The 18,069-nt window shown below is 39.2% G+C and overlaps 1 protein-coding gene across 1 annotated transcript in view; it reads right to left on the reverse strand.

The window, feature by feature from the left end:
• Positions 1 to 18,069, reverse strand: part of LOC105921235 (integrin alpha-11) — a 226,260-nt gene that overhangs the window by 84,800 nt on the left and 123,391 nt on the right. Inside the window, exons 11-13 of the mRNA XM_036130878.1 lie at positions 3,568 to 3,712; positions 1,081 to 1,229; positions 247 to 390 (exon numbers count right to left, since the gene is read on the reverse strand). Of these exons, the coding sequence (XP_035986771.1) occupies positions 247 to 390; positions 1,081 to 1,229; positions 3,568 to 3,712 (438 nt within the window). The remainder of the gene's footprint in view (positions 1 to 246; positions 391 to 1,080; positions 1,230 to 3,567; positions 3,713 to 18,069) is intronic.

Raw genomic sequence — 18,069 nt, forward strand, 5'->3', positions numbered from 1 at the left:
GGATACATACATAAATAGTAGAAGTGTACATGCACAGCAAGAGGAAACTGGTAAGCAACGAGCACACACATTGGCGTTAGGTGAGCACGTCACAATGATCATTATGTGGGACAACCAATATGTAAGATGATTCCCCCCGGAACTTCAAACCAAAACAAGATCATCCACTATACCTTTAATATTAAGGTATTTAAACTGGTCAACAGGGTGTTAGGATCAATTCTAACACAGTAGATGAGGATATACCTCATATGACAAAGAGTATATATAAACCCTTCCTCTCTCCCAGCCTTGATTATAGTACATGGGTGCTGCAACCAAAAGAAAGTCAGTGTGCCCATCTCCGTCAGTGTCCATTGATAACAGTCCGCTGCCGAAATATGAACCGATCTGTTGATTGAACACAGAAGAAACAAACTAAATTAAGAAATGGAAGACAATTTTCTTTTTAGTTTAGAACGTAATTCATCAACCTGTTCATATCCCGGAATGCCTATATGCACTAAGGGCATCCTATCACCTCAACTAAACACCAAAATCCAAACTGGTGAATTTTTGCATTCAGAACTTCTGTTGCGACATTAACTTTTTTCTCAAAATAAACTAAAAAAGACATCCTATGAAAGTTAGTCATCATCCTGACTAAACTATGACCTAACGTTGAGAATGAGAGATAATAATTACACCAAGGCTGACATTAGGTCAGTATGTGATGTCAAAAACAGGTGAAACATTTTGCTTTCAAAATAACTAAGGATCAGTCTCTCACATAAGGAAAAAATACTGCCTATGAGTTAGAAATTAAATCCTCTACAAAAACTGATTATTTTTATTCCATCAAGTGGTAGTCATAAGTTTTGTGTTAAATGTAATGTCTTGTAATTGTTTTAAAGTCGTAAAACCTTACTATTATTTAATTATCTTTTGAAGAATGAGTTTCAGTTTGCTGAAAAATTACTGTAAACTTTGGAGTTTTTCCAACATGTGATGTTATGGTTTAATGTGAATGAGTGTTGATCATGGAGAAAATAGTAGCTATTCATATTAAACAAAATGTGCGTGCATGTGTGTGCAGAAGACCTGCTGTCCCAGAAGTGCCTGGAGGATCGTGAGGTTTCCGTTGTTGTTCAGGCTGAAAATGATGACTTTGCCAGTGTGGTTGAACCTTGGAGCTCCAGCTATGTAAAGCTGAGCCCCACGAGATGAAATAACTGCATCAACCGAATAACCTGAAATGAGATTTGAAAATAGTTTTCTCAAGGTTTTCACACACTAGTTTGAATAGATGTCTAACACTACCTAGTCTGAAATCCACTAAGTTCAGGATTTTGCCTCACTGAATAATGTTTTTCTTTTCTATTTAACATTTCATATCGATTCAGGCTTAACAAATAATGCAGCATTCCATTTATTCAAGACAAAGGCAAGACAATGGAAATTTATTTGTATAGACTCAGATAATGAACTTGTGTCTGTACTTGTTAGATCTCAGTTGATCACAATATTCTTCTACAAAGACTTGAGCATACTGTAGGGATTAAGGGAAAAGCATTAGGCTGGTTTAAATCTTATCTGTCAGACAGATTCCAATTTGTTCATGTTAATAATAAATCTTCCTCAAACTCTAGGGTCACCTGTGGAGAACCACAGGGTTCAGTCCTTGGACCAATTCTCTTTATTATATATATGCTTCCGATCGGCAAAATTATCAGACAGCATGGGATTAATTTCCACTGTTATGCTGATGACACTCAGCTATATTTATCCATAAATCCTGATGAATCCAATAAATTACTTCGACTGCAGTCTTGTCTTGATGTCAAAAGCTGGATGACTCTAAATTTCCTGCATTTAAATTCTGACAAGACAGAAGTTGTAATCTTTGGACCAGAGACCTCAAAAAATAAATTGACCTCTGGTAAGAAAAAAAAACTTGGTGTTATTTTTGACCAAGACATGTCATTTAAATCCCATTTTAAAACAGGTTTCCAGAGTTTCCTTTTTTCATCTCCAGAATATCGCCAAAATTAGAAACATTCTGTCCAGGAGTGATGCTGAAAAACTGGTCCATGCATTTGTTACTTCAAGGCTGGACTATTGTAATTCTTTACTATCAGGAAGTCCACAAAATGCAGTTCAAAGTCTTCAGCTGATCCAAAATGCTGCAGAAAGAGGTTTGATGAAAATCAACAAGAGGGATCATATTTCTCCTATTTTAGATTCCCTTTATTAACTTCATCAAGAATAGAATTTAAAATTCTTCTTCTAACGTATAAAGCCCTTAATAATCAAGCTCCATCATATATCAGAGCTCTGATTACCCCGTATGTTCCTAACAGAGCACTTCGCTCTCAGACTGCAGGTCTACTGGTGGTTCCTAGAGTCTCTAAAGTAGAATGAGAGGACATCAGGGTACATTTTTCTCATTCTGCTTAGTTATCCTACTGTTCTCCAATTTGCATTGTTTGTTGTTATTTCAACTTTTAACTTTTTGTTCTCTAATTTTTTTTTTCAGAGTAGGTGCACGTTTTCTGGCGTTTTGTTATCTGTGACACCACCCAGGGGATGCAGATCATCCATTATTACCATATAACATTTAAAGAATTCCTGCATCAATGTGAGCTTCTGTGCTTTCTGTGTTTCTGCTCTGTCTTCTCTAAGCCCCAGTCGGTCGAGGCAGAAGAGCATTCACACTGAGCCTGGTTCTGGTTCTGCTGGAAGGTTTTCCTCCCTGTTAAACGGGAGTTTTCCTCTCGACTATTGCTTCACACAGTCTCAGTATGAGGGATTGCTGCAAAGCCATTGACAATGCAGACCACCTTCTGCTTATATGTGTCTCGTGATATGTGCTTTTGATGCTGTGGTTTTTGATATCTCAAACTGTATCCTGGAAATAGGATAAAGTGTGATATATGTGTTTTTCCTTCTCCCTTCCTAGCGGGCTCCTATCTTTCCACAGAGTCAATGGCAGCACCCTGTGGGCGGTCTCCTTGGTAGCATTGCCTCAGTAAATCATTCCCCCTGAAATGTTTGTGATGTATGTGATGGCGGTTGTACTGGAACAGTAATTTCCCTCTGGGATTATTAAAGTATATCTGATTCTGATTCTGATTTAAATTATATTCTTGAAATTCTATTCTATTCTTGCTGCAGCATTTTGGATCAGCTGAAGACTTTGAACTGCATTTTGTGGACTTCCTGATAGTAAAGAATTACAATAGTCCAGCCTTGAGGTAACAAAGACAAGATTCTGACAGCATTCTTGAGAAATACAATCCCAAACACCATGGGAAAAAAACTCTAGTTCACTAATGTTCCTGGGGTTGAATGTTACAGCCCAGACACCCTTTTAATAGGGTTCATGTTGGGCAACTACAATGGTAGCATAAATGTCTGCTTCTGTCATTGTATAAAGAAGAGCTTAATGTTGAATTTGAATACAGAACTTGCATTGTTAACTTTAACAATTTTAACAATTTTAACATTTTTTTAAATCACAAATACCTGAATAACTTTGAATTTTCCCAATAACATTGAATAAGATCAATTGAGAATAACTGAACTTACCCAAATAGGCAGCATGGTTCTTCAGGGCTTCTGGAAACTCATCCTTGTAAGAGGATTTTGGTGAAATTACTTTACCCTGTTTTGTTTCTTTTAGCACGGCACCATTCCAGTCATAGGCACCTACTGCTCCAAGCAGAACACCATCCTGAAAACAAAATGTTAGATTTATACACTGGGTGTTGGGATGCACATTTGCACAACATCTGTCACCAGTGTCTTGACAAATGTATGACAAAGTTTCTTGTGTCTGAGCAGGTATCAGAAAATCTGCATGCAAAGTTGGAACAAAAATAACCCCAAACTTCTCTACAATCTCAGTTGAACAGAATAAACACCCATGTAAGCAGATGAATTCATATTCTGGCAGCCTATACTGCAGATACTCAGTGTATTAGATCATTGCATCTGTAAAGACATGATTTAGGGATCACTGTGAATGACTACACAGTTGGCAGCAAATATAAGATGTGTATAGTCTGGATCTAGAGCTGCAGAATAATTGATCTATTTACAGAGGGAAAAAAAGCAAAAGACAAAATAGTCTGTACCAATGTCCAAATCAATACCGGCAATGTATATTTAAGGTAGCTATGTTATTCGTTTTCCCATATTGTGCCTATGCCACAGATGTGGAACTGGAACAGTTCCGCAGTCTGTTTTTCAGGTTCATGTCTCAATGGTTTGTTCGCTGCTTAAAGTTCAGGAAAACCATCTGGACTCTATTAAAGAGCTCCGTGTTTCCACTACTTCAGTTTAAATGGAATCTAGTAGATTATGATTTCACCTGAATGAAGAACCAAAATATCTTAAAAGAAAATCCCTAAACACACACGACTGCACACCTTCACAAACCATAAATAACATCCTAAAATTTGCAGATGACACACCAGTGGTGGGTCTTATCTCAAATGGTGGCCAGGTAACTTATAGAATGTTTGCTGATTAACTGTATGGTCTGCAGAAAAACCTGCATTTAACTGTTTGAGATATTTGCTCATGTGTGAGGGAGGTTGTTTGGGTGGAGTGGTGGGGACTTGTGGTAGTTTGTTCTTTTAATAGCTAAAATACATTCATTTATACAATGACATAATGACCTCTAAAATTTTTAGTATGTTTAAAAACTCAGATAATAATAAAAGCCATATAGAAGTGATAAAAGCGGTCCTGCTTTCCAATGGGCACCAAGCAGATACCGGTGAGGTGCTACGGGGTTTGAAGGGTTCAGTCCAAGCACAGCTACAAGAAAAACGGATTTTCATTCTTGGCACCCTGTCACATGTAAAATGCATAGATTATCTGTATGAATAAGCTATGTGTGTAAGATGGTACACATACTGCTTAGATTCTGACATAGCATATTTTCTACTAGGTTACCCAACACAGGACTAGAATCAGCTGCAAGAACCTGAACAAATAAAATACAAAGAACAAAACTCTCTCTGAGAATCCTGGTAATCATCACATTCCAATAGAATAGTCTTGTTTACTGACAAGCTTTCAAGCATGGAGTTCATTCAAAAAACTCTTATTCAAAGAATATTCTTTGACAAAGCCATTTCATATATTTAATTAAGCAATAAAATGCATTGTTTAATTAATTTAAATTCAGTTAATTTGATCTTGCATCTATAGGACTAAATTCCAACATATATTGTATATTAATTTATCCATTTATCTTGAGATTAATTTTTTATTTATTTAATTCAAGAATATGTTGTTTATTTTAAAATATATTGATTTATCTATGAATCTATGTATTTATTTTAAAATGTATTACATAATGGAATTTTATTTTATGACTCAGTAAAGTTACTTTGTGGATTTGAAGGACTTTTATTTCCTAAAGTTAACACATTAATAACGCGTTAAAACTGACAGCCATATATATAATATATATAATATATAATGTTGAGTTAACTATTGACATTATGCAACCAACTTCCCGTCCGTCCGTCCGTCCGTCCGTCCGTCTTCTTCCGCTTATCCGGGGTCGGGTCGCGGGGGTAGCAGCTTCAGTAGGGAGGCCCAGACGTCCCTCTCCCCGGCCACTTGGGCCAGCTCCTCAGGAGGAATCCCAAGACGTTCCCAGGCCAGCAGAGAGACATAGTCCCTCCAGCGTGTCCTGGGTCTTCCCCTGGGCCTCCTCCCGGTGGGACGTGCCCGGAACACCTCACCAGGGAGGCGTCCAGGAGGCATCCTTACCAGATGCCCGAGCCACCTCAACTGGCTCCTCTGGACGTGGAGGAGCAGCGGCTCTACTCTGAGTCCTCCCCGGATGACTGAGCTCCTCACCCTATCTCTAAGGGAGAGCCCAGACACACTACGGAGAAAACTCATTTCAGCCGCTTGGATCCGGGATCTCGTTCTTTCGGTCACGACCTATGGTCACGAGCAACCAACTTCCCATTGGCAAAATTATCAGACAGCATGGGATTAATTCCCACTGTTATGCTGATGACACTCAGCTATATTTATCCATAAATCCTGACAAATCCGATCAATTACTTGGACTACAGGAATATCTTGATGATATCAAAACCTTTTTTTTTTCTCTGCTCCCTGCTTGCTTGCATTTTCCTGCCTTTTACTTTTTATCTCCTTTTTATCTCTTAACCTAAACCGCAGAAAGTTGGATTTAGTTATTTTATTTATTTTCTTTTACTTATTTTATTTTTTTTTATTTTTGATTTTTGATTTTGATTTTGAAAATATGCCTTCCTTCACCACAATGGACTTTGACAAGCTTTTACAGAAGATAGCTGTTATGGAACTGGAAATCTGTCGACTCGAAGTGAATTATGATGTAAACGCAGCGCATGGAAATGAAACAACCCTGCCTGTGATTCCTAACAGTGACTACCAGCCCAGCGACTCAGCGAACAAACAGTTCCCTGAGGAAAATGAGAATCCCTGGACCCCTCTGGGTGCAAGACCAAAGGATCAACGAACCCCACACCTAGACAAAGGAAACTGGCCGAGACTACAGAGAGATGTCCCAAGACAAGGGAAACAACAGCGGGCTGTTCTCAAAACAAATGATAGGAGTAAACCTGCTGGAAATGCTGTAATTCCGTTACTAAACAGATACGCTCCGCTCCAAAATGTGACCCAGGAGGACGAAAACCAGAGGTATGTCAACGATTTTCGTTCTAAGACATCAGAGAAAAGACATGCCACAGGGCCGAGGACCCTGATATTATGCAATGGATCTGTAAGGGGGATTAAACATTTCTGCAACAAGAAAAACACAGAGGTGTTGATTTATAACGACGGGAACTGTGGCCGGGTGTCTGATTTAACAGACATCCTTCAGACAGACCATCCAAGGGTCTTGAAAGAACGCCCGATCCTGGAAAAACTCATAATACAAGCTGAAGCCCTGAAGGATGTCAATACGATAAGAAAATCAGAAGTATTGAAAGAGGATTACATTTGTCTGTTGAACTTAGTTGATGGCAAAAATGTCAAGGTGTTTCTTAGCGGGCCTCGGGCGCCCGTAAATTGTGGAGATGAGATTTTTTCCAGAATTCTGATGCTAAACAAATGGCTGGAAAAAAACATGCAAACAAGCAACTGTAACCTTCATAGACAACTTTAACATCTTTTTGGAAAGAAGACATCTGGTCAACAGAGATTGTTTCTCTCTAAATAGGTCAGATGCAAAACGGCTGATTTCAAACATCTTCTATTCTGTGAACCATGGGTCATCAGCTTTGTTCCAAAACAAAGTACATCCAGTGCCAAAACAAATGATAAGCCCAGTGCAGCCCGAACAAGCCAAGATAAAGATGGCCAGAAAGATGACACAGAATGAGGCGTTGTCAGAGCTACAGGACGATTCATCCGAGATCTCAGTAGGACAAAGAGAGGACCAAGAACCTCCATCGTCACGAACACCGGTCCAGACCGGACCCGCCTCCCCTTCTTCTCCACAAAGCCCAGAAGTTCCTTTTCTGGAATTTTCTCACAACATGAACAAAGTATTTAAGATTGGCCTACAGATGACATCCTCTCCACATAGCCATTCTGCTGTGAATAAACCAGGATTTTCCAAAGGCCTCAGAGCCTCAGATCCTCCTCCTCTACGTATCACAGAAACACTCTGGTACTGAGGAACTCCAAATGACTTTGCTGTGATACAGATCGGGCCCTGGCCGCACGTTTATCAGACATGACAGTTTCCAGAATCAGCTTGGGCCTTTTGCCGGAGATTATGGAATATCTGTGAAAATACGTGGCAGAAATAAGAAAAACAAAAGGATAAACAGGAACAAATACTTAAAAGTCATAAACTGTCAGATGCACCCTGTCACAGAGACATCATCAACCACTAAGTCATATAAACTGGGTTTATTAAACATTAGATCTCTGTCAGGAAAATCCCTTTTAATCAATGACTTCATTATTGACAATAATCTTGATGTAATGTTTTTAACAGAAACATGGCTGCATGAATTTAGTGAAGCAGCTATACTGATGGAGTCGACTCCTCCAAACTACAATTTTCTTTGTGAGAGCAGACAGCAAAGGAAAGGTGGAGGAGTAGCAACATTGTTTAATGATTCACTAAAGTGTAAAAAGGTGTTTTTAGGAAAATTCGACTCTTTTGAACATTTGGCTCTCCAGGTAAAGAGCCCGGTACGAACTATGTTTCTCAATGTGTACAGGCCTCCTAAGTCCACATCAAACATTTTTAAGGGTTTTAGTGACCTCCTGTCTGTGATATGTGTTGACTATGACTGTTTAATTATTGTGGGAGACTTCAACTTTCACGTTGACAACCCTGAAGAGAGAAGTGCAAAATAACTGTGTGACACACTTAGAAACTTTGGTTTAACTCAGCATGTTAAACAGCCAACACACAAACAGGGACATATTTTAGACTTGATCATCACTAAAGGTCTAAACATTTCACAGGTCAATGTAACTGATGTTGCCTTATCCGATCACTTCTCCGTTACCTTTGAATGTATCATTACCAGTGACTCATTTAGCCAAAGGGACATCGTAAGAAAACGCACCTTTAAGGACAATGCCACGGAAACTTTTATTCAAGCTTACTCTGCTACTTCAACCTTGGGCTGCAACTCAGTAGATGAGCTAGTAGATAACTTTCATTCTAAAGTCTCAGACATCATTGACTGCATTGCTCCAGTTAAAGTGAAAGTTGTTTCCGGGAAGAAAAAATCTCCATGGAGAAATGCTCCAGCAGTTAGAAGTGAAAAAAGGGAATGTGGAAAAGCTGAACGCAGGTGGAGAAAGAACAGACTCCAGGTTCACTACGACATCTATAAAGAGAGACTTTACAGATATAACTTACAACTGAAAAATGCAAGAGAATCTTTCTTCTCTGAGATCATTAAGAAAAACATTAATAATGCTCGTGTCTTATTTTCCACAGTCGACAGGTTAACAAATCCTCCTGTGTCCGTGGCTTCTGAACTCCACTCCACCAGGGCCTGCAATGAATTTGCTAACTTCTTTACTGAGAAAATCCTAAAAATTAGAGGATCAGGTTTGTACATCCACACCAGCTCCAGAACCAAAGCCGTATTCAGCTGGAACTTATCCTGACAAAATGTCTCAATTCAGCCAAATAAACCACAAAAGCTTAGAGCAGATCATTCAGCAGCTAAGTTCTTCTTCATGCTGCCTTGATGTTCTACCCACAGTTTTCCTTAAGAAAGTTCTGCCTGTCATAGCGTCTGATCTGACTCAGATAATAAACACGTCCCTTCTGTCAGGTGTTTTCCCCCAGTCCCTAAAAACAGCAAATATCAAACCACTGCTGAAAAAGAACAATTTAGACAAACTTCTACTCCAGAACTACAGGCCCATCTCAAACCTCCCATTTATCAGTAAGATTATTGAAAAAGCTGTATTTCAACAATTAAACACCTTCTTAACAACGACCAGCCGCTTTGATGTTTTCCAGTCAGGTTTCCTCACCACAGTACAGAGACCGCCCTTATCAAGGTTTTTAATGACATCCATATAAATACAGATTGTGGAAGAACCACCGTGCTGGTTCTATTGGATCTCAGTGCAGCATTTGATACTGTTGATCACTCCATTCTGTTAGAACGCCTGGAGAACTGGGTCGGCCTCTCTGGTACAGCTCTCCACTGGTTTAAATCCTACTTAAAGGACAGGGACTTTTTTGTATCAGTAGGTAGCTTTACGTCAGAGATTACAAAAATCACCTGTGGGGTTCCCCAAGGGTCCATCCTGGGTCCCCTCCTATTCAATATCTACATGCTCTCTCTAGCTCAGATAATAAAAAACAACAACATCAGCTACCATAACTATGCAGACGACACACAGCTCTACATCACCATGTCACCAGGTGACTATGAACCAGTTCAAGCACTGAGTAAATGCCTAGAAGAAATCAATACGTGGATGTGCCAAAACTTTCTTCAATTGAATAAAAACAAAACAGAAGTAATAACATTTGGACCAATAGAGGAGAGATCAAAAGTTAGCTCACAGCTCCAGCTGCTTCAGCTAAAAACCACCAATCAGGCCCGAAATCTGGGTGTAGTGATGGACTCAGACCTGAACCTTCAAAAGCACCTAAAGACAGTTACAAGGTTGGCTTTCTATCACCTGAGGAATATTTCCAGGATTAAAGGATTAATGTCTCAGCAGGATCTGGAAAAACTAATCCATGCGTTTATATTTAGTAGAATTGATTACTGTAACGGTGTTTTCACAGGTCTGCCTAAAAAGTGGATCAGACAGCTGCAGCTGATCCAGAACGCTGCTGCCTGTGTCCTCACTAAGACTAAGAAAGTAGAGCACATCACCCCAGTTCTAAAGTCCTTCCATGGCTTCCTGTATCTCAGAGAATAGCCATTAAAATACTTCTGCTAGTCTATAAATCCCTAAATGGCTTAGCACCTAAATATATCACAGACTTGTTATCAGTGTATCAACCCTCCAGACCACTCAGGTCTTCTGGCTCCAGCCTGCTCTGCAGACCTAGAACACAAACCAAACACGGAGAAGCAGCATTTAGTTCCTATGCTCCACTTATCTGGAACAAACTTCCAGAAAACTGTAAAACTGCGGAAAGCCTGAGTTCCTTTAAATCGAGATTAAAAACACATTTATTTGAAATTGCCTTTGAATGCTCTAGTTAAACTGTTTTGGCGTTTTTAATGTTCTTTTTTGTTTCTACATTCTATCCCTACTTGCTTTTATTCCTATATTTTAACCATGTAAAGCACTTTGCATTGTCTCTGTACTGAATTGTGCTATATTAATAAATTTGCCTTGCCTTGCCCTTGCCTTGCCTTACATTTTCTGCTTTTAAATTTTGACAAGACAGAAGTTGTCATCTTTGGTCCAGAGACCTTATAAAATAAACTTCCTAATCAATCAATCACCCAATCTGCATGGCATTAAATTGAACTCTGGTAAGAAAGTACAAAACATTGGTGAAATGTTTGACCAAGACATGCCATTTAAATCCCATATTAAACAGGTTTCCAGACTATCCTTCTTTCACCTCAGGAATATCGCCAAAAGTAGAAACATTCTGTCCAGGAGTGATGCTGAAAAACTAGTCCATGCATTTGTTACTTCAAGGCTGGACTATTGTAATTCTTTACTATCAGGAAGTCCACAAAATGCAGTTCAAAGTCTTCAGCTGATCCAAAATGCTGCAGCAAGAGTTCTGATGAAAATCAACCAGAGGGATCATATTTCTCTAATTTTAGCTTCCCTTCATTGGCTTCCTGTTAAATCAAGAATAGAATTTAAAAGATCATCTGCCATTATCATATAACCGTCTGCTGGACAGGTAAGTTAACGCCAAAATTAACTTTACTGTTATACTAAATTATGTCAGCAACAGGGCAGCGTAGTCCAGCTACTACTCTGTCCTCCAGACAGTAACGGTTAATTTGTTCGTCTTGTCTCCAACTCTCCCTCTCAGGGAGTATGTGTGTATGCAGAAGGGCAGCATGATATCAACCAGTTCACAGTGTTCATCGGGCAGCTGTGCAAGCGGGTCTCCTTACTCGTGTTTATAGTTGCTTATTTTAGAGCCCAAATAAGCAACTGCTTATTTTGGCTCTACTAAAGTCTCTACAGTCACAGAGACTGTAGAGACTTTAGTTCATATTTTTATAAATTATGAAATAAATTAATAAAAGCTTTTTGTTTTCCTAAAATGAATTTAGCTCCACTACAGCTACTTAGGAACTCAGATGCTAGAAAGATGACAAGGACAAGAAAATGAGCTCACATTATACCGTCTTGATGTTGGCTACCTGTCCATTTTAGAATTGATTTAGGGTGCTTTTACTGGTAAAGCCTTTTTTATTTTGGATCTCAGCTGTGGAAGAACCTTACTACAGATCTCATTGCAGCTTAGAGCTTAGATATTTTTGAAACCAAACTAATTAACCATTCTATTCAGTCATGCTTTTAGCTAACATGTAAAACTATTTATTATGTCTCATAGTTTATATAACTTTATTTCAGTTCATAATTGCATCATAAACAGTTTAGAACCACATATTAGCCTTTTGAATGATAATATATTAAAATAAGAACAAGCCAGACGCCATTCAATCCATTCAATTTACTAAGTGCCTAAAACCACAGTCACAGAAGCCTTCCAAAAACATTCACCCCTCTTGGCATTTTTCATGTTCTGTTGCCTCCCAACCTGGAATCAAAATGGATTGAGAGTTTGCACCATTTCATTTACTGAACATGCCAACAACTTTGAAAATTGATTATTTGTTGAGGGCTGAGATCACGGAGATGAGTGGCTGAGATCTCGCGAGAGCTGTGCGTAAGTAAAATGGAGGCGTTCATGTAATTCAAATCAAACAAGCTAAGGTAAGAACGAACCAATAACTGAAAATAATACAAAGTTAAAGCCCAAACATTTACAACTGTCTTATTTTCTACGAGGGAACAAACTGGACGAAGAGACCGTGACGAGCCTGGAGTGCTACCTGGACGAGTGTTTTGATAGCATCGTGATGGGGAAGGCCCAGAAGCCTACGGCTGCTAGCACACCGTCACTTAAGCGCACTCGTTCTAATTCCACCAGTGCGTCTTCTTCATCCACTTTGTCTCCCGACAGGAACTTCAGTGACATCTTAGAATCCATCGACAAGAAGCTTACCAGCCTTGACGCGCGTCTCGCCTTGGTAGAGGTTCTACACAGAGAGTTTCAGTCTCTAAGGGAGTCGGTGGAGTTTAGCCAAGCCCAGCTAACAGCTATGGCCGCGGAGAACGACGCGCTGAGGGGGAAGGTTACGGAGCTGACCGAAGGGATTATCCAGCTTTCCGGCGAAAATAAGAAAATGAAGGAATCCATTCTGGACATACAGTCGCGAAGTATGAGAGATAATCTCGTCTTTGCAGGCATTCAGGAGCAGCAGGGAGAGATAGCAGAAGAAACGGTCCGGAACTTTCTCCAGCAGAAGCTAAAAATCCCGACGGATCAGGTAAAAAGCATCACTTTTCATCGAGTCCACCGGCTCGGAGGTAAGAAACCCGACAAAACCCGTCCTCGCCCGATCATAGCTAAATTTGAGCATTATAAACAAAAAGAATTTGTTAGAAGTTGCGGCAGGGAACTGAGAGGGACAGACTTGTGTGTTAATGATCAGTTTCCTAAGGAAATCCTAGATCGCAGGCGAGTGCTGTTCCCAATCAGGAAGAAATACATGATGGACGGCGTTAAATCCACCATATCGGTTGACAGACTTTATATTAATGGACAGTTGTTCAGGGATCAGAAGATCACCCCTTGGCTTTATTAGTTACACCACAGGTGGACTTAAAGCATGTTTCAATGACTTAAAATAAATAAATAAAATAAATAAATAAATAAGACGCACAGATCGGTACACGGTGATAAATTAAATACACGCACAGCTCAAGAGCACGTTGGTATGGTTGGTGTTCACGGTTGGGTACAGAAGGCACGGGCTATGGTTTATCCCTTTACACACTCTCTTACTCTTTGCACTTTTTTATTTTTTTGTGTATTTCTATCTTATTTGTCTGCTTCTTTCCTGATCATCAGTCAATCACAAGCACATCATAAGATGCTACCTGGGTCTATGTATGACTATTTTCTCAAGGGCATGCACCTTCTAACTTCTCACTCACATCTATGGCGAATGTAAAGTTTGTGACATGGAATGTGCATGGGGCTGGCACCAGAGAGAAAAAAATGAAGATCATTAACCAGCTTACTAGATTAAAGGCAGATGTTGTCTTATTGCAAGAAACCCACAAATCAGCTACAAATGCAAGTGAGCTTAATTCACCTGAGTTCCCTAATGTGTCTGCGGCCTGCTATAACTCTAGACAGAGAGGTGTAGCAATCTTAATCCACAAAAACGTTAGTTTTAAAATATTAGATAAAACTATAGATCCTGAAGGTAGATACATAATAATTAAAATAGCTATCCATAACCAGAAGCTATGTATTGTCAGTATATATGGTCCAAATGTTGATGACCCCTCTTTTTTCCACCAATTCTTCCTTGCACTTTCAAAACACGGGGATTGTTCACTAATTATAGGAGGTGACTTCAACTTTGGTTTAAATAACGATATAGACAGGTTGAATAAAACAGGGACTCAGCGTAGTTGGCAGTCAGTAAGTGTAGTAAAACAATACATGAGTGATTTTGGTCTTTGCGATGCATGGCGTTCTCTTCATCCTATAGTAAAGAATACACTTTTTTCTCAAATGTTCACCATTCGTACTCTCGTCTGGACTACTTTCTAATAAGTAGCTCACTGCTGTCGGTTGTTTCAGAGACGGTAATTCATCCTATTGCTATTAGTGATCACGCTCCTGTTACTCTCACCTTAATTAATAAAAAAATAACCACACAAAACAAAAGCTGGAGATTTAATACATCACTGCTTAAAGATGAAGAATTTATAAAATTCATTAAAGAACAGTGGGCCTCATACTTAGAATACAATGATCAACCAGGTACATCGGCATCGATATTGTGGGAAGCTGGAAAAGCAGTGATGAGAGGTTAAATAATTTCTTTCTCATCTCATAAAAAGAAAAAAGAAAACAAAAAGATTCAGGAATTAGAAGAAAAACTTAAGTTACTAGAATTATCTCAAGAAGAAGGAAAGTTAGGTAAAATCCGTGAAGTAAAATCAGAACTAAACCACTATATTGAAAAGCAAAATAGATTTCTAATACAAAGACTCCGAATAGAAAATTTTGAACATGGCAATAAGTCAGGAAGCTTTCTAGCTAATCAGCTTAAAATAAATAAGGAGAAAACTACTATATTTGCAGTTACAGATTCAACTGGTAATACAGTAAGTGAACCAGAGTGTATAAATAATACCTTCCGCGATTTCTACAAATCTTTATACACACCACAGATAAATCCATCAGAGAAGGATATTAAGCAATTTCTGGATAAAATTACACTTCCTAAATTATCAGATAACCAAAGAATGACACTGGATTCCCCGCTGACAACAGCTGAAACCCAGGAAGCTCTTAAAAGCATGCCTAATAAAAAGGCTCCAGGTCCAGATGGATTCCCCACTGAGTTTTATAAAGAGTTCTGGAATATTCTAGCCCCAACGTTCCACAGAATGTTGCAAGAAATACAGGAAAAAGGTAGATTTCCAGCTAATATGAACTCTGCCACCATCAGCCTTCTGCTCAAGCCAGACAAAGATCCTGTGTTGCCCACTAGTTATCGTCCCTATATCCTTAATTAATGTGGATATTAAGATAATCTGTAAAGCTTTTGCAAAAAGATTAGACAAAGTAACTCCTCTCATAATACATCCAGATCAAACTGGTTTCATCAGAGGAAGGCAGTCATCCACAAATACACGCCGATTACTTAATTTAATTGATTATTCCTACAGTAAAAACATTAAAACCAATATATTGTCTTTAGACGCAGAAAAAGCATTTGATAGAGTAAATTGGAAATTTTTATTCGCTACTCTTCATAAATTCGGTTTTGGCGATTTATTCATAAACTGGTTAAAAATTCTATACAATTCTCCAACAGCCTGTGTCAGGACAAATAATCAAATATCTTCCAGTTTTTGTCTACAGAGGGGCACCAGGCAAGGATGCCCTCTTTCTCCATCACTTTTTGCCATCTTTATAGAACCTCTAGCAGCAACAATCAGACAAACAAAAGCTGTAAAAGGTATAAAATGAAAATAGAGCACAAGATTAGTCTGTACGCGGAATGATGTATTACTTTATCTCCAGCATTCAAATAATTCTCTTTTACAAGTAATTAGAATACTAGAATCTTTCTCTAAAGTATCAGATTACTCGTTAAACTGGTCTAAATCTACGGTACTGTCAATTAATTGCTCTCTCGAAAACTCCCTAGATTTACAAATGCAATCAGGAAATATTAAATATTTAGGTATTACTGTGTCGAATAAATTAACAGATTTACTTAAACTTAACCATGCCCCACTTTTAAACAGGATAGAAGAGGACCTTGAAAGATGGAAATCGCTTCCAATCACACTTATGGGTAGGGTAGCTTCAATAAAAATGATGGTCCTACCTAGAATTAATTATTTATTTTCAATGGTCCCCAATAAACTATCATCTGACTGGTTTAAATCTCTAGACTCTGCCATTTCTAAATTTCTTTGGAAAGATAAACCCCCACGTATTAGCTTAGACAATACAGAAGACTAAAGACAGGGGAGGATTAGATCTGCCTAACTTCCATAACTATTACTTAGCAAATAGGCTACAATACATCTCTAAATGGATAAAAAATAGTCTTTTAGATGAGCCTTGGTTAGATATAGAACAGGAAATGTGCAATAATATCATGATTTCAGATCTGCCGTTTATTAGCTCAAATATAAAACGGCATACATGCTTCAAAAATATCAACATTAGTTCTACTCTGACAGCATGGTGGGAGTTCCTTAAAATGACAAAGTCATCCCTTATCCCATGCAGTCGTACACCTATCTGGAATAACCCTGATATCCTACAAAATAATAAAATGATAAACTTTACATACTGGAAGAATAAAGGTATTAAATATCTGGAACATCTACTTGACGGAACCGAGTTCATCAATTTTGCTAAACTAAATATGCAATATGGCATTAGTAAAAATAAATTCTTGGAATATGAACAACTTAAATCTATAATTAAAAATAAATATAAGCATATTAATGGTGGTTTACAAGTCCCAACTAATATATTAGAGTTCCTAGATTTAACCCCCCCCCCCAAACTACTGTCTAAATCATACAGGACACTGACTAAAATAGATGATTCGATATCTCTACCTATAATGAAGTGGGAAAAGGATTTATCAGGCACCTTTGAACAAAATTTCTGGGCTCAGACATGTCTAAGAACTTTCAAATTGACTAGAAACACCAACTTACAACTAATACAATACAAAATCCTTCACAGAGTACACTACACAGGACAAAGATTATTCAAGATGGGTCTGGCACAATCTAATATCTGCCCACACTGCATAGGCAATCATCCTGATAATTATTTTCATGCGTTATGGTTATGCACACCAGTCCAGAGGTTCTGGACACAGATATGTAAGGACTTATCAAAGTGCTTGAGCTGTAAAATTACACCTTCCCCATCAGTTTGCCTGCTCGGTAATTTTGAGGAAAGTCCTCTGAAAAAAGAAATAGTTTACATGGTTTTTACTGCTTTATGTATCGCAAAGAAAACTATCCTCATGAATTGGAAAAGTAAACAAAATCTCAGTATCAATCAGTATAGAGATCTTTTGTTGGATCATATTAATCTAGAGACAGCATCTGATTCCACATCTGATTGGTCTCTTTGGGCTCCTCTGATCAACACCATCACTTAGTGGAATAGGGGGCGGTGGGTTGCTTCCTGCAGGGCGCAGTGGCTGGATGGAGGGGTTCCTGGGGCCCTGGGGGCACTTGGAGTAGGGCGCCTGGTGGATCCGGCCTGCACGGGGCCTCTGGTGCGCTGGGGGGCCTTGGGGCCGTTGAGCTGGTAGGGGGGCATGGTCATTAACATCTCTGGGCAGATGCTCTTCTCCTTCATTGGATAGGCACTCTGCCAGTGGGGGGAGGGGGAAAGGAGGGGGAGTAGGGACCTACCCAGCCTGGATGTCTACTGTCGAATGTATGGTGAGTTGTTTGAACGTTAGTGTTGGGGAGGGATTAAATCTACGGGTTGGGGGGAGTTGACGTTCTGGTGGGCTTGTGTCCGGCCCCCTGTTCCGGTCCTGGTCCATGTCGTCTTCCGGTGCGGGTTTCACCTGGGGGGTGGGGTTTGGGATGGCTCGTGCGGGCCGGATGGCCGGGGTCCCCCCCTCTTATTATTATTAGTATTATTATTATTATTATTATTATTATTATTTATTTATTTAGTTTAAGTAGGCTTGGTGGGTGGGCTGGGGGGGGTTGAGGTGTTGGTCCTGGTGGGTGGTTGGCTGGCGGGCTCTGCGGCCTCTCCCTGGCCCCCGGGCT

The sequence above is a fragment of the Fundulus heteroclitus genome, unplaced genomic scaffold (genome assembly GCF_011125445.2).
Source record: "Fundulus heteroclitus isolate FHET01 unplaced genomic scaffold, MU-UCD_Fhet_4.1 scaffold_39, whole genome shotgun sequence".
Classification (NCBI taxonomy): Eukaryota; Metazoa; Chordata; class Actinopteri; order Cyprinodontiformes; family Fundulidae; genus Fundulus; species Fundulus heteroclitus.